Source organism: Carettochelys insculpta, chromosome 18 (genome assembly GCF_033958435.1).
Source record: "Carettochelys insculpta isolate YL-2023 chromosome 18, ASM3395843v1, whole genome shotgun sequence".
Lineage (NCBI taxonomy): Eukaryota > Metazoa > Chordata > Testudines > Carettochelyidae > Carettochelys > Carettochelys insculpta.
In genome coordinates this window covers 24,784,715-24,812,396 of record NC_134154.1, presented here as the reverse complement: position 1 = coordinate 24,812,396, position 27,682 = coordinate 24,784,715, and the positions used below count along the sequence as shown (strand labels likewise).

The following is a 27,682-nucleotide window of genomic DNA, read 5'->3' as shown; positions in this document are numbered from 1 at the left end:
CATCATGGCTCCTGGGCATAAGAGAGACTCTATCAGGGAATATTTTGAAGAAATTAGTTTTCTGGGTAAAAAAATGAAAGCATGTTAAGTGTAAGCATTGCTAGAAGATGATGCAGGGCTTAACTGCAAGAATGGAACATCATGGGTGCATCTACGCTAGGAAATACCTTCAAAATTAACTTTGAAGTTTGCAAGCTACTTCAAAGTAGCCTGTAGAGAATCTACGCATTTGTCCTTACTTTGAAGTAAAGCAAGGGAGCCCAACTTCAAAGCCCTTACTCCATTCCCGGGAATGGAGTAGTGCCCGACTTCGAAGCAGAGTGTATGTAGATGGTCAACTCTGAAGTCTGTTCATTAGAAGTTGTACTTCAAAGTAAGCAACTGTGAAGTTATTTTTGTAGTGTAGACATGGCCCATAAGGAAAACTACTTATTGAGAGAAAATTATGTGGATGAAGACGTGGCTATGGCTGAGTACATCAACTAGTTAGTTACTTAAATAATTCACTTTGCTATGCATCATTCTTTAAGACTCTCTCTATGCCTTTTAGAGAAAGTGTGAATGGACAAGCAAATTCCCAAGCCGTTTGCTGTGTTGGATGTTGCTTGAAAAAAAAAAAAGTTTAGCTTAGCTAATTCTTGTGACTTTTTTAATTAGTTAACTAGGTTTAGCATCTATCACTGAAGTATACAATACAGAAAGCTACAGTAAGGGAAATCTAGCATTGCCAGATGTCACTTCATATCATTTTCTCATTTATATTACATAATACATTCCACTTTATTTTGGAACATCATGGCCGCAGACCTTAATGGTGATGATGTAAGTCTATTCCTCGTTTTACTTCAGCCTTTTCCAACTTTCTTTCTCCTGTTCTATACTTGTTTTCTCAAAAAACAGATGTGTCACTGAGTTCAGTGGAATTACTACAAAATTAAGTGCACTCTAAGCACAATCAGTCCTAGATTGCTTTGGTTATGATTTAAATCACTGTGGGGGGTTTCTGGTGATTTAAAGCAATACACTCTGTTACTCCTTGGTTTAGATCAACACTGCAGGAATCTGGCTAGTCCTCCTGAAGATACAATATTAATGGCAAGCAAAGTGGTGCAAGCCCACTAGTGGTTCTCCCAAAGTGGCCCCACAACCCATTTTGAGAATCACTGCCTTAGATCCTTCAATTTACAGCCTAGCTCCAGCTGCAGTAAGATATTGACTGCCAAAGTCATGACAAGTTTGAAGTGGGAGACTAACAAGAAGATTATCAGGATTATGTGATTTTTAAAAGGTTCAAGAGTCTACCAATATTAGAATCAAATTTCCTAGACCAAATAAAAAACAGAAAAGGAAACTGTTAAAGCACGGAATAATACATATTGAGAATCCAAAAGAAAAAGGAATGGAATGTCATGCTTTACTAGTAATTAACTATACCTGAAGCTTCTGATGCTAAGGAATTTGGACTTTCATTTGGTTGCCTGAGGTAAAAAGTATAAGATGGTGAAGCAGCAGCAATAACACTAGCCTAAAATTTCAAAAGGAAAAGAAGAACATGGTTTATGGACTATAAAAGGCAGAAAAGAAGGAATGAAGGTGCACTAGTTCAACAATTTCATGTAAACAATTTTTTGCTAAACATTTAATTGAAAATTTAGTCTAACAAAATTGATATCCATTCACCTGAATGGACATTGAGACCCATATGCTTCAGGCAACAAAAATAGCAGACTAGATCTGTTAAAAAAAAAAAAAAGACCCAGACCTTCCACACACACATTCTGGAACCCACTGTTTTATTTAGTTCAAGTGTGATATACTTAGTTGAATGTGGTTTTGTGAAACTTCATAAAACTAAGAACTTTTGCTCCATAAAAGGTGCAATTAGAGAAATGATTTATTAAGTCGGGTGACCATCCGCCCTGCTTTGGGCAGGACAGCCCCATATTTATTTTGCCAAAGCGGCTAATCGCCCGTATTGCACTTTTTTCCCAAGCACAGGTTGCTGCTGCCTGGTTCTGGCTCCCCACAGCTGGGGGAGCTGGACCGACACTTCAGCTGCCCAGCTTCCCCTGGCTGGGGGGATCTGGGAGCTGGACTGGTGCAGCACTGTGGCTCATATCCAGCTTCCCCTGGCTGAAGGAACCAGACAGGCACCTCTGCCATCTGGTTTCCCCTGGCTGGGGGGAACAGGGAGCCAGACTAGCAGGGCTGCCACCCAGAATCCCCTGGCTGTCGGGAGCGGGGAGCCTGATCGATGCAGTGGCTCAGCAGCTGCCTGGCTTCCCCCAGCTGGAGGAACCAGACTGGTGCTGCTCCCGCCTAGGTTACCCTGCCTGTGGGGAGAAGGGAGCTGAACCAGAGGTGCAACACAGCTGCTGCCCGGAATCCCCTGGCGGCCTCCCGGCTTGGGGAACCAGACTGGCGCAGCTGCCACCTGACTTCCCACAGCTGGGGGAAGCCAGGAGCTTTGCCGGTGGGGCAGCAACCCCGTTCCTGCCGCTCCAAGTCATGGGGCGGCTGAGAGCCACAGCTGTCCCCCACAGCCCCCCAACAGGGCAGCAGCCCCCACAGGGCGGCCACTGCCTGACTCAGATGTAAGGTGACCATCTGTCCTGTTTTGACTGGGATGACATCATTCCTCCATGCCCCATATTTGGCTGGGGGAGATATGGTCACCCTGACTTAACAATAAATGTGTTACTCTCTCTTCCCAGCCTAAGATTGGAATTTCTTACATTCAGCTGTTATGACTCCACCTACCAGGAATCAGGGAGCAAATACTGTCTATCATTCTAACTTTATAATGCACCACCCTTTGTCATCACTCAAAACTATCTACTCAATCATCCCAATGAAATACATAAGCTACGTCTACACGTGAATGCTACATCGAAATAGCTTATTTCGATGTAGCGACATCGAAATAAGCTATTTCGATGAACAACATCTACACGTCCTCCAGGGCTGGTGCCGTCGATGTTCAACGTCGACGTTGGGCAGCATCACATCGAAGTAGGTGCTGCAGGGGAACGTCTCCACACCAAAGTGGCCCACATCGAAATAAAGGTGCCAGGAACAGCTGCAGACAGGGTCACAGGGCGGACTCAACAGCAAGCCACTCCCTTAAAGGGCCCCTCCCAGACACACTTGCACTAAACAGCACAAGATCCACAGAGCCGACAACTGGTTGCAGACCCTGTGCATGCAGCATGGATCCCCAGCTGCAGCAGCAGCAGCCAGAAGCCCTGGGCTAAGGGCTGCTGCACACAGTGACCATAGAGCCCCGCAGGGGCTGGAGAGAGCGTCTCTCAACCCCTCAGCTGATGGCCGCCATGGCAGACCCCGCTATTTCAATGTTGCGGGACGCGGATCAGCTACACGTGCCCTACTTCGACGTTCAGCGTTGAAGTAGGGCGCTATTCCCATCTCCTCATGAGGATAGCGACTTCGACGTCTCGCTGCCTTATGTCGAAGTTGGCGCAGCTACTTCGAAGTAGCTGGCACGTGTAGACGCGGCTATAGTGACACAAAACCGCAGAAGAGGTGGGAAGAAGTACGGAGATGACTACAAGATATAATTTCAAGTTTCGTTTTGTCATAACTTTCTCCTCTTCCCTAATCAAAGGAAGAAATGTCTTTCACTAAGAAGAAGTATAGGGCAGTCAAACTAGGTTGAGAGCTTTCCTCAAAACAACTACCTGAAGCACTCTTCTGACCAAAAAAATGAAGCATCTATAGAAAAAAAGTAGTCCCATGAACAAGTATGGCTCTATATAAGGTGTTTTATTGATGCTTTCATCATCTCAACCCATTAAGTTGTCAAAACTCAAGTAAAACGACCTTGTGTGTGTGTGGTAATGTAGTCTAGAATATTTCAAATTTAAATGTGTCATGTTTAAAGCCAACACAACAGCAGAATGCTTGAAGCTTTCTGATCCTATTTAAGAGCCTGGAATCAAACAGAGTAAGCCATGGGAATCTCAAAACTCCGTAGTTCAACCTAGAGGGAACAGCAAAAATTGTTTTACATTCAGTGAATGAAAACAGCTTTTGAAATGAAAAACACTGCTAAAAAAGACTACAGACTTCATCTGAAGAGATGCCAAGTACTGCAACTCCCATGGAAGACCATCCCTCCAAGACATTTGATGATATTCATTGATGCACTAAAACATTCAGAGGGCAAAATTCAAGATGGGAGTCAGAAAACAGACAATATCCCTAATTTACAACCTCCCTTCTAATATTAAAAAAGAGTCTTGGAAGGGATATTAAGCATCATTCTTGAGAGCTCCATCCCATCTACAAGGTCTTCTTGAATTTTCTGCTGAAACAACCAATACTGGCCACTGTCAGAGACAGGATACTTGAGTAGATTGGCATTTCCTGTGTGCTGCGTTGGAAATGCTGAACTTGCACTTTATTAAACACAAAGATATTTTCTTGTAAAGGACTCAAACTTAGCACATCTCCACTCCTCAATGAAAAATACAATCTTTTCTAAATTCTAATATATTTAATATTGATGTAAGGTTGTTTTCTGAAAAGTAGCTCCTGTATTTGTGCAACACATTACTTTCCTTAATAATCTGAATACATATTGGCATGAAGCCAAGGTTTTACATTGGATAACTGCAATCATTTGCAAGCGATTCCAAGAGAAAGCCCATAGTGACTGCAATATCAAGTTTTGTACTTTCTAAGAATTACAGTACACAATCTATTAGCCCGCTCCCCTCCCTTTAAAACACAGAAAGCTGGATTTTACGTTCAGGGTCTCTGAGAGAAAGATTAGCTAAACTCTCTCCAATACCACCTGAAAAGTATAGCTTCTGATTCTTGCCATATATTTACGGGGCTGGAGCCTTCTGGAAAAACCGCCAAATCACAAAGGAGTAGCGAGAGGAAAGTACTCCTCAAGAAAGGCTGCTAAGCAGAGCTGGGGAAAAGAGTGATAAAACATGATCAAGAAAAAAAAAATCGGTAACATCTACAGAATATTCAAGTTTACTCAAAACCATACTAGGGCACAAAGATTTTCCAATCAACTAGGATAGCCCCTCCCTTTTGACATATTGATGGTGCTCAGCCCCAAATGCAAGAAGTCTTGGTATTCCATGATTAGGCTGCTTAGCAGAACTGAAAAGCTCAGTATAGCTCAGGAATCAACAATGGGAGGATTTGCTAAATGGGAAAATAAAAAGAAAAACCAAAACATAGGAGAAAAGCCTTTCAAAATCATTACATCACATGTTCTCTTTTGACTCAGAACATTTTTATTCTACTTTTTTAACTTCTCTTTTTAAATTTCGTTCTTCTGCTCTGCAGCGACAGGACAACGAAAAATGAAGAGGTCTCAACTGAGTTCTTCCAGAGCAGCAAAGAAACTAAAAGACTAGAGAAAAGACAGCATCTTATAAAGCCAGGTGATTAGTAATCCTCAAGGCTGTTACTTGCTAGCAGGTGGAGTCATTAAACAGCTGTGTAGGAATTTCTTCCTTAAGGTGGTATACAGAGATATATGACGATTATTAGTACAAGTACCATCCTTCTAAAGCTTCATAGTTAGATGTCTGACTAGATTCTGAAATTAGATGTAAATTACTTATCATACTTCATTTTGCTCTCTTCAGATTGAAAATGTCGTACCAGCTGAAACTTTTATTCAAAGACATATGGAAGGCAATACAAGAGCGAATGTATTTTGGACAGACACTATACAGAGCATTAAAAGAAAAGGCAACATTTTAACTTTTGAGCTACAGCACAAAAAAACAACTATCTAGAACAAAACAACTATGTATAGTATCTCAAGGAGTGTGGAACATCTAACTTCCCTCACAGGTAAGGTTGATTATGTTTTAGCATCCTATGCTCTAATTGGATTAATAGGGCAATTTATTTTAGTGATGCCATATATGAGGTTAGGCAAAGTTTCCAAGTGCTTGCATCTAAGAATGTTTGAAAAAAGAAAAACTGCTGTGAGTTTTATTATTTAAAAAAAAACACATTGAAATTGTTCAGTGGTTCCCAGGGACTAGATCTAGAAGGATATGCAGGGTCTCCTAGGACTTCACCCCACATTAGGCCCTAAGTTTTTAGAGAGAGCTTTTTGATGTAATACGAACACAAACATTTGCCAATTACAAGATCATTTACAAAAGTACACATTGCATAAAGTAACTCCTAGTTAAATCTTTAATTGAGCATCCATGTCGAAACATTCTAGGGAAAAGTAGAATATCACCTTACATTCTCAAATGTTGATTTCTTTGCTTGTTCACTTCCTTGCACAGAATTCATGTACCCTAATTCTTCCATATTTGTTCTTTTTGGATGGTTTTGTTTCAGCTTTTGTGCCCATGAAGTTAGATATTTACTGCATGGAAACGAAAGAGGGGGAAAAAAAACACAAACAGCTATTCCCTTTATAGCAATGCAAAAATAATTTCTATTGAGATGCCATACTTGATAAACCCTTCAATGTGAAAACACAAATATCAAAGTTTCATTATCCATATACATTCTTGAGAGAGTGAGAAATATCTGATACCAAATTGATTTTCTGTGTTTTGACTTCCAGCAAAAGCACTGGTAAGGAAAGTTATTGGCCCATGAGTCGAGAATCAAAACATATAATATTTTAACAAATCACAACAAAACACTTTACACATAACAGAGGCACTACATATACTTAAGACTACCACCATGTTTCCTGATCAGTTCAAGTAACCACATAGTGCATTACAATAAACCAACTTAATCCTATGTTAATTCACAGGATTACTTTTAACAATGTACAGGCTACAGGCTGAAATTGAGCAGAACCAGGGAACCTAACTAGTTCCAATAATAGACGTGTTTCAGTGCAGCGTGCGCATTACAAACCTGATTATGGCGAGAAGAAAAAAACAAAGGACAGCCAAATGAAAAGCAGACATTTGATTGACTGAAGAGCAATCAATCAATGTTAGTTTAGGGAGAAGACCCACTCACAACATTTAGCAAGGGCATAACCACATAGCCTGCTCTCAGGGGTCCCTTTCAATCCAAGTGATTCTGTAACAGTAGGAGATATACAAACAGAGATACACAAAGAAAAGTCAGAGAGAAACAAACAGACTGATGGACAGACCCTGACACCTTTACTCATCATGAGTAGCACTCAACGGGAGTCACACTGACTTCACTGGGACCACTCATGGAGATAAGATACGATTAATCAGGAACAAGATTATCAAAATCTAACAGTGAAAGAAAGATGACAGAGACAAACAGCCAGAGAAGATAAACATGGGAGCAGATATCACATATTCCCACTTCCACCCCTCTGAAATGGAAGTGTCAGCCTCATATGGTATTATAAGCTGTCAACCAGGCAAGTTAATTTAAACATTTTCACATTAATTTCAGTTTACTGATGATGAAAAGCTCTTCTTACCCTTTGATCTTTCATTCTGCTGGGCACAGCAAAAGAAGAACAAACTCTGTTTTTTGCAGTTCATGAGAGTCCAACTTACATTATAATGCAGGGGCAGGCAATAGGTAGACCTCAGGTTGGACACATTTCGCCAGGGCTAGCCCCTGGCACATTACCAGATGCTTTATTTACTTGCATGTCTACACATATGGCCTGTTGGCTGTGGTTCACCATTCCCAACCAACAAGAGCTGCAGGAAACGATGCCCCAGCCTGTGGCACTTCCCACAGTTTCCATTGGCCAGGAACAGCAAATCATAGAATCATAGGGCTGGAAGGGACCTCAGGAAGTCATCTAGTCCAGCTCCCTGCTTCAAGCAGGATCCACCCCATCTAAGTATCCCAGCCAAGACCTTGTCAAGCCGGGACTTAAAAACCTCTAGGGATGGCGTATCCACCACTTCTCTAGGCAAAAAATCATGTCCAACAAGAGCTGCAAGAGGCCATACCTGTGGACATGCAGGAAAAACAAGCGTCTAGGAGCACACCACAGCTAACTCTGATGAACCGCGTGTGGACCACGGGTTGCTTATCGGCCACCCCTGCTATAATGCATGCACAGAGAATTATGAGTAGGCTGCCATTATACAAGATAGCAACATTATAACATTCATAAAATATATGAAATTTGGAATCTATAAATGAAAACTCCACATAACTTCTAGGTACTTTAGCTCATTTTTGTAATCAGAAATACATCACTGCATTTGTCCCCCGATATAAAAACAGACAAGCATTTCAAACACAAGAATGGCCATACTGGATCAGACCAAAGGTCCATCTAGCCTAGTATCCTGTCTTCCAACAGTGGCCAATGCCAAATGCCCCAGAGGGAGTGAACAGAACAGGTAATAATCATCAATGATCCCTCTTCTGTCATCCATTTCTAGCTTTGGACAAACAGAGCCAAGGCACACCATTCCTACCCATCCTGGATAATAGGAATTGATGAACCTATCCTCCCTAAGTTTTTCTAGTTCTTTTTTGTATCCTGATAAAGTCCTGGTCCGCACAACATCCTCCGACAAGGAGTTCCACAGATCTGCCATGAGCCGTGTGAAGAAAAACTTCCTTTTGTTAATTTGAAACCTGCTACCCATTAATTTCATTTGGGGACCCCTAGTTTTTATGTTACGGGGAACAAGAAAATAACTTTTCCTTACTCACTTTTTGCATACCAGCCATGATTTTATAGACCTCTATCATATCCCCCCTTAGCCTCCTCTTTTCTAAGATGAAAAGTCCCAGACTTTTAAATCATTCTTCATATGACACCAATTCCAAACCCATCATAATTTTTGTTGCCCTTTTCTGAATCTTTTCCAATACCAATATATCTGGTTTGAGATGAGGTGACCACATTTGCATTCAGTATTCAAGATGTGGGAATACCATGGATTTATATAGAGGCAATAAGATATTTTCTCCCTCTCCCTCTCTTTAATGACTCCTAACAATGTTTGCTCTTTTGATTTGTGCTTCACGTTGGGCTTGTCTACACTACCACCTTCCTTCGAAGGAAGGATGGTAATTAGGGTGTTGGGAGTTTACTAATGAAGTGCTGCCATACATAGGCAGCACTTCATTAACCAAATTCCCCCCCATGGCAACTTCGAAGTTTAAAACTTCGAAGTACCGGCACCCGTCTATCCGTCTCACTGGAGTAAGGGGACTTTGAAGTTGTCCTTGCACTTCGAAGTCCCGGCGGGTGCGCCGCAGCTAGACGGGTGCTGGTACTTGGAAGTTTAAAACTTTGAAGTTGCCGTGGGGGGGAATTTGCTTAATGAAGTGCTGCCTATGCATGGCAGCACTTCATTAGTAAACTCCCAACACCCTAATTACCATCCTTCCTTCGGAGGAAGGTGGTAGTGTAGAAAAGCCCCTTGAGCGGTTGTTTTCAGAGAACTATCCACAAGGTCTCCAAGATCTCTCTCTTGAATAGTTATAGCTAAATCAATCTTCATCATTTTGTATGTACTCTAGAGCTGAGATTATTTTTTCCAATGTGCATTACTTTACGTTTATCAATATGAAATTTCATTTGCCATTTCGTTGACCAATCACCTAGTTTTGTGAGATCTTCTTGAAGCTCTTCACAGTTTGCCTTGTTCTTAACCATCCTGAGCAGTTTAGTACCATCTGCAAATTTTGCCACCTCTCTATTCATCCCTTTCTCCAGATCATTTATAAATAGGTTGAGAAGGATTGGTCCCAGTATGGACCCTAGGGGGACACCATTAGTTACCAGTCTCCACTCTGAAAACTTAGTGTTTATTCCTACCCTGTGTTTCCTGTCTTTTAATCAGTTACCAGCCCATGAGAAGGCCCTCCCTCTCATCCCATGACAGCTTACTTTACTTAAGGGCCTTTGGTGAGGGACTAATGTTAAAGGCTTTCTGGAAACCTAAGTACACTCTGTCCACTGGATCCCCCTTGTCCACATGCTTATTGATGCCCTTAAAGAACTCTAGTAGATTAGTAAGGCATGATTTCCCTTTACAGAAACCATGCTGACTTGATAAAATATCATAAAAAACAAGAAATGTATCATACATAGAAAGCTTGGATAATTGAACTTGACCGTATATCATGCAGCACAGCACTTACGCAGGCTATTAGTCTTATTAAATTCAATCAAGTGTTTGCAGGACTGGGCCACACTGTACTAAATATACTATTTAGAAAGTTTGTCACTTACCAGTTTGGTTTTCCACACTGACCTTCAGTAGCCTCGTGTTCAAATTCAGCAGGAAAAACTAAAATACCATCTTTTAATGATGGACAATACTTCTCAGTTTTTTGCATAAATTCTTTTTGAGTTTGTACATTAGCTGCAACTGAATCCTTCTGCATCACTGGTGCATCACCTTGTCCTTTTGAAATCTTCTCTGTATAGCCCATGTACTTCTTAAGGTCTTTAGATTTCCTAGGATTTGGTTCTGATGCAGAGAGAGTACCATACTCACTGCTCAGTGAAATACTATTTAAACACTCCTGATGCTCAGCAGAAGATTTTGCCTGACTTTCAGCTTCATTAGAATTAAGTTGCTTGATAATGCACCCAGTTTCTTCTAAAGTTTCAGAACACAACCCCATTTGACCTCCTAATGAAGAGCAATCATTTGCAAGCTTGGCGGGAGAACTTTTGTTGTTGAAGGAATCGCATGAAGCATTACTGTTCTGCAGCTTCACTAGGTGTCTTATCTCATTCTGTATACACTAAAAAAACAAAAGATGGATAGATGAAATGCAATTGTGCCACAAATTCTACTAGTATTTTGATGTAGCTTACATTAATTTTAATTGTCGCAAATTAGTGAACTTATTTGAACTAATTCTTGGTGAAGGCTTTTCTATACATACATCATGCATAAAGTTAAAAGGGGTGTTCTGTGCATGACAGTAAAATGTGTGTTAAAAAATCTTAGTGTGAAGCAGCGAATTACGATACTTAGCAGTCACTTATAAATTTTAGAACATGCATATCTGTATCCAATATGCATCACAATAATTTTTGAAGTATCAGCTACATTCAGAATTATAAATTTAATCTTATCCTTTAAAATAGGCAGTAATTTGTTTCAGGCTTAAAAACATGTTTGCTAAATTTAGATCTAAAGGAAAGTTACATCCAAGTTATAAATTCCTGACAACTCAGGGAGGGCTTCAATGGAAGTAGAAACTACAATAGGAATATTGCACCTCTGTAAGATTATTTTCTGTGTACTCTTTGCTTTAATATCCCTTTTAGGTAATAAGCTAATATTATGCCATTCATTTTGACGAGGTTTGCATTTTCTACTGTGTTTGCCTTATGATTGTCTAACAGCCTATCATAGATACCCACACAAACTGAATTATCTATATAGTTTTGGTAGAATTAGAAAGTATGAATTCAAACACTTAATTTTAAGCCTGGAGTGTCTCCAAAAGAGCTGTTTGTATAGCAAACAATTCACCATTTAAAATGGTTTTGTAATTGTTGATATACTGAAGCAATTCTAAAGAGTAACCAAATGTTTTTGTCAAGTTCTATATTGGTATCTATGGCAAAGATCTGTAACCTGTTTACCCACTGAAGTCAGTGAAACACTATATATGTGCATAGGGGGCCTCCAGGCATGCACTGCAAGATCAGGGGGTTATTAATGTCCCTGGAATACACATAACTCCCATATACTTTTATAAGTTTTCTGTACACAGAAGTCAAATGTCCTTTAATGTTTCTGCACAAAGCTACATAAGGTCAATCACATATGAATATCAACTGGAGAGCACAAGTTAAAATATAAATAGAAACCTTTCTGTCCAAGACACCTGAAAAATAAAAACAAGTCCTGGTTCCAAGAGATAGTGAACACCTGCAAAACTCACTGATTTCAATGGGAGCTGCAGGTGTATCTCTCAGAATCTGGCCCACTAGCTTTAATTAACCTGTGATAAAAATGAACTATTGAGAATTTCAGCTGAGTCTTTTTCTCTTCCTCTCTATCCACAAAGATTCAAGGAAGGAGTTCCTGTCCTAAGTTAAAATTTCTTAGGCCATTAGGGATTTGCACCACAAGACAAACAACATTTTCTCTTTCAATTTTCTTTGTGTAGGTGGGGAGAAACCAAACATATATGGATCAGATTCTCCATTTCCTTTGACCAAGAATAGGCATTTACATCTGTAGATATTGTGTGTGAAACATGACTATTCTGACCGGGGAGCATTTTACACCCATTTGGCACAGTTGTAAATGACTCCACAAGGGGCAAAGTAATGGAAAATACTACATAATACTGAGATATGTATTTTAGGCAGTTTTTCCAAAGAGTTTCATACATCAGGATATGAGTGGGTCACACTATCTGAAAGACACTCTGGGAGATTCACAGCTGGTATAACAGAGCCATGACAATTTACACCAGCTGATGATCTGCCTCCATTGTGATTCTATATGGAACTTAGGATCTTTGTCCCTTAAGTTAAAATGTCACTGACAGCACAGCATATCAAATATCCCCAAGTAGTACAATACATCAAAGAAGCACATCGTTACACTACAAGTTCTAGCTTACTAAAAGTGTTTGTTTTCTCCATATATTTCCATTGATTGACTAAGCTAAAACCTGTTCTCAGTGAACCAGTACAAATCTTGAATAATTCCATTTATTTCATGAGGGATTTAACTGTGTTACTCCTAATTCATATTGGTATAAATGAGAAAAGCAGGTCATTGGTTTAATATTCAACAGTGTGGCCTTTCACGCAGTTAGTCTCTTGATAGTACCACAAAGTGCAAAGTTAGGTCTTACAGAGGTAGGAAGTAAAAGGAAGGCTGGCAAAGCCAAAGCAATGTTATCCCTGACTACTACAAGAGCAATAACAACTATAATTAATCACTACAACATGAAGAAGAAAATACAAGTGTGGAGGACATGGGTGGGACACAAATATTCAGACATAAAAAAAGACAATAGGAGACAGGATAGAAGAAAGAGACAATACCTCTTGTTAATTTTATCATTTCAGGAACTGTTGCTTACTACTAGTGTAGAGGACATCAAGAAAGGGGAAAAACAGCAAGCAAAATAAACAATATTAAATATTTTATACGTATATTAAAATATGCTCTTACATGCACACATACAGTAAGGTCTCAATATTCGTGAGCCAATTATTTGTGAGCGCCAGCAGCCAACGCTTCACCCCCAGTGCCCCAAGCAGGAGCACTGGCAGCCAGGGAGTGCCATATTCACAAAGGTTCTGAACATGGAACCCTCATGAATGTTGAGACCCTACTGTACATTGCCTTTTAGGCTGGGTCTACACTCACCATGGAAGAGCAAACTCTTAGGCTCGATCTTCCAGAGTGCCAAATTGTGCATGCGCAAAACGCTGTGTTTTGGAGTCAATGTTGACCCCAAAACTCCTTGCAAGCTGCAAGAATTAAGGAATGCCGATGGGAGGAGCACTCCCGTCGGCATTCTGCAGCGAGGACAGGGAGAAATATCGACGGGTGCAAAATCGATTTTTGGTACACAATTGATACAACAGCTGTAGGTAAAATTGCATAGCAGCTGTCAGTATACCAAGTAAGTGTAGATCCACCCTTAGTCCGATTTTATTGTGAAACAAGAACAAGGAAGTATTTGAATCTTGACATCCTTCACTATTAGAAAGGGGGGTTCTCCAAGTCAAGGGTAAAGCAACTGTTAGAAGAGAACAATGAATGTTGTACTATGTGCAAAGCTCTGTATAATTAAACAATCATGTTCCATATTATGTTTTCTGATAAAAAGCAAATAATATTTTAAAATTAGCACAAGATGTGTTTAAGCTGATAAGATATAACTGTAGTTATCTATAAACATCTAATTTGCTGTATACTTGGTCAAAATATGTTTACGAAAAAGAACAATCCAAATCAAAACATCTGCTTTGTTCTTCCCTTTCTAAAAATGCGCACTATTAAAAAGGTAATAAGATACCACAGACATGCATATTAAAATATCAGAGATCCAATCATCCCCCTCATATACAAACATGCAACTCTCATTGACTAAATTTGCTCCTATGAAAGGATGCACAGGCCCTACATGTTTTCATAGAACAAATACAGCAGTAGTGGATTATTCAGTGCTCTAGAACGTCACAAATATAAAACAACTGATCAAAAAGTTAAAAAGCTGTCAGCTTAGAACTGCTGCATGAACAAATAATTGCTTACTTGAATCTGGTGATGGAACTGCTCTTGCTGGGCAATTATCTGTTCTTGACACTGCTTCTCCACCAGTCTGAATAACTGTATCCACCTAGACTATTAGACCATAAAGTGAAGTATTTAAAAATCATATTGCTTCCTTATTAACTGCTACTCTAGCAGTACAATGGAACCTCACTCTCAGCTGAGAGCCCTACCTATAGTACAAATAATAACTGCTAGTAAAATATAGCAAAGGAGCAGAGACATAAAGGAAACACACACCGAAGATTAAATAAAAAAAGTGTCTTCTTATAGTTTATGTATGTATGCGCATCTAGATTTTATTTAAAAAATAAATGAGGAAAAATGTGTTCTCTACAAAATTAGACCAAAAGTACTCTTCTCTTTACATCTCTGCCTTTTCTATTATATCAAACATAAGCTGCTTGTCTTCACTTTCAATTCATTCATTTTCCTGTTCATGGACTATGCATGCTTTGGATCACCCAAGCAACTCTACCAACAACGGTGTAGTCAACGCTGGTGTAAGAGTTCATGTTGCATTTCAGTGCTTTTAAAGATTTAAAAATTAGATTAAAGTTATTACACCTATTCCTCAATGTACAAGCTTTTGGCACAACGAACCATGTAAATTTATACCTTTTTTTTTCAATTTAAGAATACTATTTTCACTACAACAAAGAACCAACCTTCGTCCAAACATCCAGGGGACACAGCCAGTGCTCCACCAAGCAGCTCCATTTCCGATTTACGAATTTTTACCTTAGAAACAGTTGTCACTGAACAAATTACATTCCTAAATCGAGGAATAGGTGTATAAGGTTGTATCACAACAGTCCCTTAAATAAGTGTCAACATACAGACTGTCAAGTCTCATTTCTAAATTATAGCACCATTACATCTGTCCTCCATACTGCAACCTTTTTACATTAATAAAAACTTTAAAAACTAACACTGAACATCAGATACCTCACAGTTCTTCAAAATTTCTGAGTCTGTCCTTCCACTCTTTTGTATATCTTGCATAAAGGAGGCCAACACTTCAACAGACGCAGGAATTAAGGTGGGGCTAGTCTTCCCGGAGCAACTGGAAACTCCATTTGGCTTGGATGAGGGACTACTACTGTAGAAACATGAAGAAAAAAATATTTGAATTATTCATTGTGCCAAACATTGTTCAACTCAGTACTCAAAATAATACATTAGTAATACAAAAGCCTTTGGTATTGAATTCTCATTATGAAACCCAATACACTAAAACATAGACTGTTCTCATCACATGAACAGGATTATTATTCCCTCAAAAAAGTTAAGAGAATTCACAAAACATTTCAGTGTCATCTTAAACATGTTGTGATAATTTAGAGAATCTGTCTGGCCATGTCTACACTAGCAAGTTCTTTCAAAATACTTTTCAAAACAAGGGGCTCTTTTGAAATATCCCAGGGAGCATCTATACACAAAACACGTTCTTTCAAAAGTACTTTTGAAAGAACGCAGCCCACCCTTCAAAATCACTCTTCCAAGCCTGTTTCAGGAAGAGCTCCTTCTTTCGAAAGACTCATTCAAAAGAAAACGTGTAGACACTCTTTGGGCCACTCTTTCGAAAGAGCAGTCCTCCATGGCACCGGCCAGCTGGAGCACAGAGATGCCCCCTCTAGCATAAGCGGAGCTCTATGGTCTGCATCTGGCCACATTTAAAGCCGCATGGACCCAGAAATCCTGCGGCAGGAAAATGAGAGCATGCTGGCTGCAGCAAAGGCACAAGCCTCCAACAGCATGCTCACCCAGCAATGGCACACAGGCAGCAGCCAGGACCCCCATGCCCCTCAGTGGCACCCCTCCAAGTCATCGGAAGGCTCCCAGGAGCTCAGCGGGGCCAAAGAAGAGGTCGCCTTCCTGGAGCAAGGCTGAGATAAAAGACTTACTAGGACTGTAGGGGGATGAGGAGGTCCTGCTTCACCCCAGCAGCCAGCGGAACACCGCTGCATTTGGTCGGCTGTCAATTAGCCTGACCTCCCAGGGCCACCCCCTAGCACAGCCAACCAAGTCCACAGTAAGGTTAAGGAGCTGCAGAAGGCATACTTCCCGGCTTGGAATGCAGTCAGCTGCTCAAGGGCAGCAGCCACCTCCTGTCCACACTTCCAGAAGCTCAGTCGCCTCCTCAGGCCAAAGGAGATGGCCCCACTGCTGGGCTGGAGCCAGAAGACCATCCAGGACCCTCCGGTGTCATCATCCCTCGGCAGCTGGAGAAGGAGACTAAGCCTCCAAGTGATGACATGGGTGCCATCACTGACACCCTTGTCATCGCAATCCCTTTGGAGATGTCCAGCCAGGCCCCCTCCACCAGGTATTTTGGATGCCCAGGGCATGGGGAGGGAATGCCCACCACTGCCACAGGCACTAGAGCGCCACTGGCCCCAGTCCAGATGCACCCCAGATGGTTACACTCCCCAGAGCTCTGGAGGGGGCCACACGCAGCACTCAGCATCAGCCCCCATGGACAGCATCACAGGACGCATGCCCAAAGGAAGGAATGGGGAGGAGGGCTGACTGAACCTGGCACGTACCCCACTCATGTGAGGACTCCTCAGCTCCCGGGAACCCACAGGACCTCCAGGCCATCCGACAGGAAAGGCCTGCAGGGCCGTGGTGGGTATGGCCTCCAAGTACAGGTCACAGGACTGATGGGTTGTCCCTCTATCCCCTTCTGTCTCCACAGCTCCACTGTCCAGGGGCTGGCCGACCACCGTCCACAGGCAGGGGAGCCCCACAGCAGCCAGTGAGGGGGTCAGGGCACCCCCATGGAGCTGTAGCAAGAGGCACACGGTGGCACCACCATGAGGAGGAGGCCGCCACCGCCAACACAGCCCATAGGGCAGCCTTGTGGGATCAGAACAGCATCTTGTGGGAGTGGCTAGCAATGAAGTGGGAGGCCTTGGAGCGAGTGACAGGCTCCCTTAACACCCTCAACCAGACTGTGACCACCTGCATGTCCCAGCCTCCTGCTCCTTTGCCAGGCACTCCTGCGGCCCCCCCAGCCTGCAGCCCCTGATCTCACTGCCTTGATCCCAGCCAACCTCTCCCCAGCTGCCCTGATGGGACTGGCTCAGTTGCTTGTGACCATGGCACGCCATGCAGAGCCAGCTCCCTCACCCCTCCTTCCCTGCCTGCACCCCCTGCCAAGCCCATGGCCGCAGCACTCCTGCCCCACCCTTACCACCCCGTAGTCCCAGCCCCAACAGGGACCCCAGATTCAGGGCTGTAGGGGCTCCTGTGCCCAGCACGTCACAGCCCCCCATCCCATCCCAGGGTCCCCCCCATTTATACAGTTCTGCCCCTGACCCTCATGTATATAGTTACCCCACCAGCCAACATGTAAATAGTTTCCTTTTCATTAAGTACTGGTTCACAAATTTGATATTTTTCAGTAAAGAGAGTTTTTTTTTCACCACCCCCATGTCCCTTGTGAATGGTGGTGGAGTGGTGAGGGATGAGTGTGCAAGAGGGAATGATGGTGGAGGTTGCCTAGGGGAAGGTCATTGGGGCTCCCAGACTGAAGGTCTCCCAGAGGACCTCCCTGACCCACAACCTGTCCTGGTGTGCCTGGCAGCATGGGCCATCGGCAGGCTGCTCACAGCTGGGGCCAGACTCGGCAGCCTACCCCTGAACAAATGGGTCATGCTTTCTCTCCAAAATATTGTGGAGCGCACAGCATGCCCCCACCACAGCAGGCATGTTGTGGAGGCTGACCTCCAGCTGCAAGAAAAGATGCCAAAACCACCCCTTCAGGCACCCAGATACTCACTCCTCAGTGTTCTGGGCTCAGTTCAGGCAGATGTTAAAAACTTCCTGGGTCAGGTACATGTGGCCTGTATAGGGACACATGAGCAAAGTGTGCAGGGGGCAGGTGGCTGCAGACATGATACAGGGGGATATGGTTGTGTCCCCATCCGGGAGCTCCCTCCTAGATCCTGTGCCCGAGCCAAGAGTTCGTAAACACCCTGGCATCATGGGCTCGACCCGACCAGCCCACACAGACGTCCATGAATTGCCTTCTGGCATCTACAAGGGTTTGGAGCACCACGGAGAGGTACCCCTTGCTGTTGATAAAAGCACCCGTGTTGGGGTCCAGGGCCCAGATGGGGATGTGGGTCCTATCCAGCACACCAAAGCAGTTGGGGAACCCCAGATCCAAGACTCCCACGAGGGCAACGTCAAGGTCCCCAACACAGATGACCCAGCACAGGACGATGCTATTTACTGCCCTGAGGACCTGCATGGAATGGAGAATGAATGTGCCCGAGTGTGTGTGGCAGGCAACTCCAAGCCCCACCCACCCCCCGCAGCCCAGTCCCCATTTCCATCCCCCCCATCGCCCCTCTTCCTGTTCCTCCTGGCCCCCTCACACCCATGCCCCCGAGGGTGCTCCTCTTCCAGGATCTCTCTCCTCCCTCCCCATGGTGGGTGTGTGACCCAAGCATGGCTTACCTTCATGAGGACAGCCTCAACGGTCACTGACTAACTGGTGGCTGTCCAGTGTGGCCAGCTTCCAAAGCACAATGGCAACCCTCTTCTCCAGGGAAACTACAGGACGTACATGGGTGTCGTGGTGCTGAAGGGGTAGGACAAGCCAGTAACATAGCTCCAGAAACATCTGCTTGGTAATGTTAAAGTTTCTGGAGCCAGCAGCTGTTGTCTCCAGTCCCCCCACAGGAGATGTCTAGCCCAGGGAAGGGGGCGCAGCATTTGCCCCACAGAGTCAACCTGTAAGAAGGTGGCTGGATGACTGGCCCCTCCAGCGGTCCTGGGGGCAGCCACAAGCAACGTGCCCAGCAAGCTCCCCATAGCCTCAATGATTTCCCCATCGAGGAGCAGCTGGGGATCCATGGGAGCCTCCACAACGACTTCGCTCCGTCCGCTGGGTCTGTAAAGCTGTGTGTGGCAAAGCAGCCCTCAGTGTGTGCAGGGCAAGGAAGCTTGGAAGAGGCCCTTTAAGGGAGTGTCTGGCTGGGTCCCCAGAAGGGCTTGGCCACCATGCGACCCCATCTAGAGTGTTTCCTGGCCCGTTCTTTCAAAAGAGTGCCCACAACTGCTCTTGAAAGACCAGTCCTCTCTTTCAAAAAAAGAGCAGATCGAAGGCCCCTTCACTCCACTTTTTGTGCGTAGACGCGCTCTTCTGGAAGGCAATCTTTATTTTATTCATTCTGTTAGAAATTATGAAATTTTTGCCTATTTAAGTACTTATGACTATGAACTTTACTGTAATGTTGCCTCATAATCCCATCCTAATGAGACAGAGTGAGTTGTCTTACCATCTGTCTCTAAGTAGGAAAGTTGTCAACAAACCCAAACAAAACAATGAGATGACTGCCTCCTAGGTGAAACCAGTTCTCTCCTGCTTGTCTGCAGAGAATAAGGGTTTTAAATCATGAGAAATTCTCTACCTGGGAAAGAAAGACGGAAGTGCTAGAGCAGGGAGTTAAGAAAAAATATAAAACCTGGAATGATTCACAGTGGCAGTTTTTGGACAAGAAAATGCTAAAGGAAGCAGCTGCAGGGGAAGAAAGGAGATTCAGAAAAGAAGCCTGACCTGGAGGAGTGAAGTCCCAGAGAAGGGATTGGATCCCTGAAAGAACACCGATTCAAATCCTGAAGAAGGATCACAAATGGTAAGGAAATGATGGCAAAGAATGGTATGTAGACGTTTGTTTTATCTTGATCTGTTTCTTTCTGGTGCTGCTCAAATCAAAAAGAGAGTGTTATAGACAGCCTTTCACAGATGAGCTTTGGGGCTATAATTTAACCAAATTATAATCCCCCATTTTCCACAAAAATGCATCTCTCTCTTTTTTAGGAATCTGGTACAGTCCCAAAAAATTTACCTTAATCCCTACTCAGAAATTCTAAATCTCGTAAGATATGTGGGGTAAGGCCACAAAAAGCATGTGTGCTCACTTGCATCTCAAGGCTAATGACCTGGAATCCTTGCTGAACTAGTTAGCTCATAAGATATAGATTTGTGATATCTGCTAGATACACTAAATCAGAAGTACTGTCCCAGCACAATGGAGTACTCTGTTTACGTGGAAAGCTTTTAGTATTCTCCACAGTACAGTTGTCCTGCAGAATGTTATTTCATATTGGGATGTTTACAGTACATTCTCTTTGTTTTTGTGAAGTATAAAGATAAAGAAAAGAACTGGAGTGCCTCCTTCTGCATAGATACATATTATGAGAAAAAATTATGATTACAGAATTTTTCATTTTTCCTTCTTGTCTATATAAAAATGTATCTATAAATAGAAAAGAACAGGTGTGGCATTGTAGGTTTGGTTTTTTATTTATTTATTTAATTAATAAAATGCTCTGGATATAAACTGGTGCTCTTGGCTTAATGTTTACTATTTCACCCAGCTGGAACTGGTAACAGTTAGCAATTTGAATGACAAACTAAGAGTTGTCTAGTTTTCTTTTGAGTACCGCTCCCTCTTCTGAAGAAATGAGATTTTGTGGCTTTCAACAGTAATACTCATTGAATCACAACACACAGCCTTTGTAGTCCAGCACTCATGGGACCTGACCAGTGGTGACCCAGAGAATTTGCCAGACCACAGGAGGTCTACACTGTCTAGCAGCATTACCAACGCTTCCACTGCTTACTGAGCTCTTAAAAGACATTTAGGGGTACATTACAGCTAAATAACAGCACAGAACACTGAGAGACAGGACTGGTGGCTGGAAATAAATTTGCTGGGACCACAGGAAACTTGGCCCCACCTGTGATAAGTGGTCCAGGTCCAGCTAACTAAAATCATGCTGGATTACAGATGTTGCCAGACATGTCTCAATGCCAGAAAACACATCTGTATTACAAAAGGCTGTAAAAGATCACAACTATCATTCACACTATATTGATGCTACCAACTGATCCCAAATTGAATGGGCCTAATCGAAATCCCACGAAAGTCAAAGGAAAGAATCGTATTGATTTCGCTAGGCTTTTAGGAGGCCTTGTGGTCTTTGGCCACAAGATAGAAAGTTTAACCTTGAAAGGGAAACAGAGGATACTTCTTCAATAAGTGGAAGATTGCTGCAGCCACTGTCGAACTTCCAGAGTTCAATTTAGTGTGTCTGGTAGGAATGCACTAAGCAAACTCACAGGGCAATATACTTCCTCGGTCACAGTGAGTAAGGGGAATCTACAGGAGTTTATCCTGTTGACCTTCTGCAGTGGAGCCACACCAGAAATTCAACTTAAAGTATGATGACTACAACTATGCCCTTCTCATAGCTGGATTTGTGTATTTTATGTTGTTATTCCTTTCTAGTGTAGATCTGCCAAGAGACAAGTGAGAAAAACAAGAAAGATACACGCTAAGAGCAATAAATAAATAATAACTATAATGCTTCCTTTTGCTTTACCAAGTGTAAGCAAAAGTAGCTGAATAAAATTACTGTTTTGAGAAACAATTTTATATTAACAATGGTCTACTAGCTCCATTTAACATATGATAGAACAAATTGATTACAGTTTGGGTAGAAGTGATCTATATACATGCTTACATGCAGATTTAATACAGCCGTGTTCCCTAGGGATTAAAAATAATAAAGAAGTACTCCACCTACTGAGATATTATTTCACGTGTACACTTTGGACATTTTTTGTCCCTGCTGAAGCTAGTAAGGCCATATGATAAACTCCGAAGTTTTCTTGAATGAAACAAGACATCACTTCAAATGAACTGAGGCACCATCCAAGCAGAAAGAAGAGTTGTAGTCCAATATGTGTTTCCTATTTTTAAAAAATATATAAATCTGTTTATGCTTCCTGTTGTTACCTGTTATTATTCAAGTTACAGCCAGAGTTGTAGGAACTTCTGATGTCAGATTCTAGAGAAGACTGGGAGATTTCTTGCACAGTTTTCACCAAGTCCAAATTTTCCATATTTGATCCCCAAGAAAGAAGCTGTTGTTTTCCTTTAAAAATATACAAATATCATCCTCTCATTTCATAAGAAAAGTTTTATTTCATTGTTTGATGAAATAATGATTAATTTTAGATGTTCATCGTTTAAACACATTTTATACATGCATTCATATACCTCAGCATCCTACGCTCCAATACACATTCTGAAAAATGAGTTGACATACTTTAAAGCCACTTGGTGTAAAGGTTTACATGATTAACTCCTAACTACAGGTTGACCCTCTCTTGCCTGGCACCCTGAGGACCTGACAGGTGCCGGATAAGAGAATTTGCCGGGCCACAGAGGTCAATATTGTGTAGCACTACCACCAACGCTTCCATTGCTTAATGGGCTCTTAGAAGACAGCGAGGGGTAAATTAGAGCTAAATAAACAACACAGAACACAGATAGCCAGGGCTGGTGGCTATAAACAAACTTTATGGGGCTGCAGGAAAGTTGTCCACACCCATGATAAGTGGCTGCCCAGCTAACTAAAATCATGCTGAATTACGGAGTTTGCCAGACAAGAGAGTTCTGGAGTAGAGAGGTTCAACCTTTAGAATATTAATCATATAGTCTAAAACCAAATGTAAATTATCATCAAGGCAGTGTTAAAAACTGCTAAATGATCAAATGGAAAGTTAGTGTCCAATCTTCAGCTCTACCCTTGCCATCCTCTGCACAGGACCAGATGGAGATGAGCACAAAGATGGCTCTAAGTCACATTACATACTCCCTGATACTGAGAACAGTTGGGGGTGGATGTGGCCCGCAGTGCAAATTAGAGCATTCCTAAAACTAATTTATGCTGACTGGTGAGGTCCCTAAAAGGCAAATACATCAGCTGTCCAATACAACACGCTTGCCCTGACAAAATCCCAAAGCCAGGGGTTGCAAAGAAGCTACTGTTCAGCCAGCCCTATACCACTCGGGGTCCCCTTCATATCAAAGGAATTCTCAGATGCCCAATAATGGGATGTACTGTATATTGTGCCATGCAAGTGTTCTACAGTAGAACTTCAGGAATAGAGGTTCTCTGTGACTCTGAAATATTTCTAAGTATGAACAAATGGCAGTTCAAGCTCCAGATGCAGCAGCTGACACTCCAGGACAGGATTCAACAGCAGCTCAGCCGCCTACTCAGTTCCAGAATGCAAGCTTACCCCGCACCAGGGTTATGTGTATTTGTGAGAAAACAGTGTGCCCCCTGCCAGAACCAGGTAGTGGTGATAAAAGCAGGAGGTCTACCTTCTTGCCAAGGGAGGCAGAAACAGCAGATCCTCCTCCCAATAGCAACAGAGGGGGGAAGCTGCACAGACCCCAGTCCTGTTCCTTGAGCTGGCAACCCCAATATCTGGTGGTAAGTGGCTGGCCAATGAGTGGTGTGGGTACTAGTAAGCCAGATGTGCCTACCTTTAAGATGAAATAAAGGCATAGTATAGTACTTGCTTTTTTGTCTAGCTGCTACCTGACTGGCTACTTCCAGGTTCACATGGTGCCCATGTCTCTGAGGTTCTACGGTAGCTAGATTAATGCTGCCCTAACTCAATCATTATACAATTGTTAATGTCATGTACTGCTTGTGGCCATTTTCCAAGTTATTCCCACAAAATATTTTAAAATATTCTTAGTATCGTGTTTCACTCAAAAAGTAAATATTCTATATTATATTAGCTCTGTAGTTCTATATTTAGCTGCAGTACAACAGTGTTCAAAAACACTTGTCCAGCATGGCTGTGCTCTGTATAGATAAGGCTTTTTATCCTTTCTCCACTACTAAAAAAAAAAAAAATCACCAATCTAGCCAAGTTACCTAGATACAGCATGACTAAACCGTACACCGTGGATGGGAAGTTAGGTCTAGCAGTAATGTCTATTCCAAAAAATAACTGATCAACTGACTAGTCAAATGTTAAAATTAGCCAAATATTGTGAAACACTGGTTTATTAGAACATAAACAACCATAACAAAAATAGTAAGACTACCTTTTCCTGTAAATGTTACATACTTATACTCGAGTATAAAAAACAAGTTACTTAACTAGGTTATATTAACTCAGAAAAATGCAAAACAATTAAGTTCTGAAAAAAATTATAGCACAGTTATATTTTACAACAATATTAAGTAAGCATTAAAACTTACATATTCCTCAAGTCTTAACCCATACAAAAGGAAACAAAAACAAACAGCAATTATAAAAGAAAAAAAATGTAAATGCACTTATGCTAGGTAAGCAGCAAGCTAACTCTTCAAGCTAGAATAATGGTTGTGTATCTATTTCCTTTGTCTTCAGCAAGAAGGTTTAAGGGCTGAACCTCCCCTCGCTTCCAAGTCTGTATGTTTCTCCAGTCAGTTCAGATAATAAGCGCCTCAGGACATGGGACATATCTTTTAATTTATTTAATGTGCTTTGTAAGCAGCCTTGTACACTGATAGTCTAGTAAACAATGATATACATAGATGTACATAGAATATGATCTCACCCAGTTGATCAGTTCAATCCCCACAGGTGGCATTAGCAGGTAGGAGAGTGAGTGATTATGTCTTTTAAGTAGGTTTACCAATAGACAGCACTAGACTACAATCAAAAAGTAGGCTGCAGAACAGTTCTGGGCCTTCTCCCCAGACTATTTTTTGAAAATATTTGATCCTGGACAAATAATAGACGATAAAACTATCCAATCAATCAATCAATCGACATCATTTGAGCAGTCAATGGACCAGCTTGCCAAACCTAGTCCTGTCCCCATGACAAATTTTAACATAATTGTAACAGAATCAGAAAATAACTCAGCTGTCACAGAGTCCCTTATTTTGGTTGGTTTTGTAATACGCATCAGCTCTCACTGTCCCAAACACTGATTTTCTAGTCCATGTAGAAAAACACTAGTCTACAACACCAACCCTTGTGTGCTTTCTCTCAAAAACTTGCACCAGTTCATATAATACAAGTTAAATTCCTGTGAGAGTAAAAACATGGAAAAGAGCACATAAAACTGTATCTAAATTGCTCTCTGAACTTTCAGTGTGCAGCAGCTATATTTCAGACATTAAATCTAGGCTTTTTAAAGTCATTATTTAAAAAAATAGGCCATAACAGAGACACATTTGATCACCAAACTACATTTGGGAGAACTCAACAACTTCAACTACAGCAGTGCTTAAGAGGGTAACCAGTAACCTCCAAACTCTTTTACAATGTTAGGCTATTCTAATTTTATTTAAATAGAACAATGACAGGAAATACTTCCCAGGCCCTATTCTTACAGCACAGAACAAACTCTAGCATTCAGTCAAAAAAACATGAACCAAACATGCATGCTGGTGAGCTGGCACACTTTTACAGTGGGGATTAGCCCTCACACCTAGCAATCCCCGCATCTGAGCCAGCATCTGGATCCCTTTGCTATCCAGCATCCTCCTTTCCCTTCGGGCCGCCTCTCTTTCAGGCCTCCACCCTGCCCTCCCCTCCTATTAGGTTCTTCCCCATCCCACAGATCCTCCCATTCTCTCCAGAATCTTCTCCTATTTCTTTCTCAGCCCGCCTACCCACCTATCTCCTCGGTCACCTGCTGTCCTCTCTCTCTCTCTCTCTCTCTCTCTCTCTCTCCCCCCACCCCCCGCGACAAGTCATCTCTCCCGTTAGGTCCCTCTTCCCTCCTAGCTCTCCGCCCCTCATCCATTCCAATTTCCCAGAGCAGGCCCCGCCCCTCACTTCTCATTGGGCGGCTACGTACCACGTTCCAGCCTGTTGCCACAGCTGCCGGCCGATGATTGGCCAGAAAGACTTCACTGTTAGATGGAAGCTATCAATGTAGACGCTTCGGCTCTAGGGGGCCCCAAAAGCCGCAGCATGGTTACGTCTCGTGTCACGGGCTGTCGCCTATAATAGGGGCCCATGTCTGGGAACGCTCAGCCCTTACCTGCATTGCTGCCCGTCCGGAGAAAGGGGTGTCCTAGTTTCAGCAGTGCTCCTCTCCGGCGACCGTTAGACTGTAAACAAGCACCAACTGCGCTCTCCTTCCTCACGATTGGCGGTTGGGATTCGAACGTTGGGGGGGCAGAGGGCACGAGAGACGAGGGTCCCCTCGCGATGATTGGCTGTTCTGGCCGGCCCCCAGCCGCAACCATGCGGCGCTATTGGCGGAGGTGCGGGAAGTATACACAAGACATATCCCCGCTTTCCAATTGGTAGATGCGGCCGCGCGCCGCACGAATAAGGGGGACACGATTGGCGCAAAAGGAAAGAAACATTCGGAACACCGTCTGCTGACCAGTGATTGGCTTCTACGCTCCAGCATAGGGGGCGGAAGGTGTGGCTAGCCATACCACGGTGCTGCCGACGCATGCTCAGTGACAGACGGCGAAGGCTTTGGGGTCCGTACGGCGGGAAGTGTATTGCGCGTGCGCCGGTGTCTCTCTGCGCACGCGCACAAAGGCCCATCCGTGCATTGTTGCGGGGCTGGTGCTGACCCTGACTCGCCCGTAAGTAAGAAGGGCCCCGTCGGGTGTCCGAGGGCGCGCCTGAACTCTAGCTACCGTGTACCTCAACCCTCAGACTCCCGCTCTTTGCTGGGGGAGGCGAGCTGCAGGCAGGGGCCCAGCTGGAGAGTGGACCCAGGAGTCCCCTATTTCTGTCCCCCGCACTGTAATCCCCCCCACTCGCCTCTTCGCGCCGGAGTTGGGCGGGGGGCTCAGGCGTCCCCTATCCTCACCCCTCCCCTTTTCGAATCGCCTCCCAACCCCCATTGTACCCAGAGCTGGCAAGAGGACCCAGGAGTCCTGGCTCTGAGCCCACTCTGCGTCTAGAATTAGGGAGAGGCCCAATGGTCCTGGCCTCTATCTCTGCCCCCCCTCCCCCTCAAACACCCTGTTATTCCTTTGCTCCCATAGCTGGGGAGAAAGCCCAGGAGCCCATTTCTCATTCCTTGCACCTCGGTCTCCACCTCTGCCTGCTCTCAGAGCTGGGGAGAAAACCTGAGTCCTGGCTCCTAGCCCCATCTCTCCCTTTTTCTAGCCGCCTCTGTGTAAATAGATTTTCAAAATTAAGTCACTTTTTCATGGGTTGCAGAGCTTCACTCTAAGGCCATGATGGATCCCCAAAGGATATGCCTGATAGGGGAAGTAAGAAAGCTCAACTAGCCAGCAGGACCGTGTGCACCTGCAACACTGAGTATCCTGCTTTATCCCCCAGATGTCAAGGCCCTGTTGGTATCTCTAGTGAGAGAGAACCATCTGTAGAGCCCTGCACAGGTAAAAAAAAGAAGTGTCTACAAAAGTGAGCTGTGACATCAGCAGACACAGATACCCCCAGATTTGCAGGTTTCTAGATTCAAAAGTTGTATCCACATTTGCAGAAATGAGACAGATATCCATATCCACATCCGTGAATGTAGATACCTGCAGATTTGCAGGACTCTTATCTGTCCCACTCCCCATATGCTGGAAACCCAGCCTGCCAACAAGACAGATCACGTGTTCTAACTTGCTATTCCTTTGACCTCACTATCCACTATCTT

The 27,682-nt window shown here is 43.1% G+C and overlaps 1 protein-coding gene across 3 annotated transcripts in view; it reads right to left on the bottom strand.

The window, feature by feature from the left end:
- MPHOSPH9 (M-phase phosphoprotein 9) overlaps positions 1 to 26,124 on the bottom strand; it is a 59,736-nt gene extending 33,612 nt beyond the window's left edge. Inside the window, exons 1-7 of one of the 3 annotated variants that reach the window (XM_075012893.1) lie at positions 26,087 to 26,124; positions 22,034 to 22,172; positions 15,162 to 15,315; positions 14,196 to 14,285; positions 10,178 to 10,698; positions 6,253 to 6,379; positions 1,435 to 1,525 (exon numbers count right to left, since the gene is read on the bottom strand). In XM_075012893.1, coding sequence (XP_074868994.1) covers positions 1,435 to 1,525; positions 6,253 to 6,379; positions 10,178 to 10,698; positions 14,196 to 14,285; positions 15,162 to 15,315; positions 22,034 to 22,140 — 1,090 coding nt within the window. In that variant the 5' untranslated portion in view covers positions 22,141 to 22,172; positions 26,087 to 26,124. Of the gene's footprint in view, positions 1 to 1,434; positions 1,526 to 6,252; positions 6,380 to 10,177; positions 10,699 to 14,195; positions 14,286 to 15,161; positions 15,316 to 16,762; positions 16,891 to 19,785; positions 19,932 to 22,033; positions 22,173 to 26,086 lie in introns of those variants that run through there. The other 2 variants (XM_075012894.1, XM_075012895.1) reach the window with 2 other exon arrangements.
- Positions 26,125 to 27,682: the final 1,558 nt, after the last annotated feature.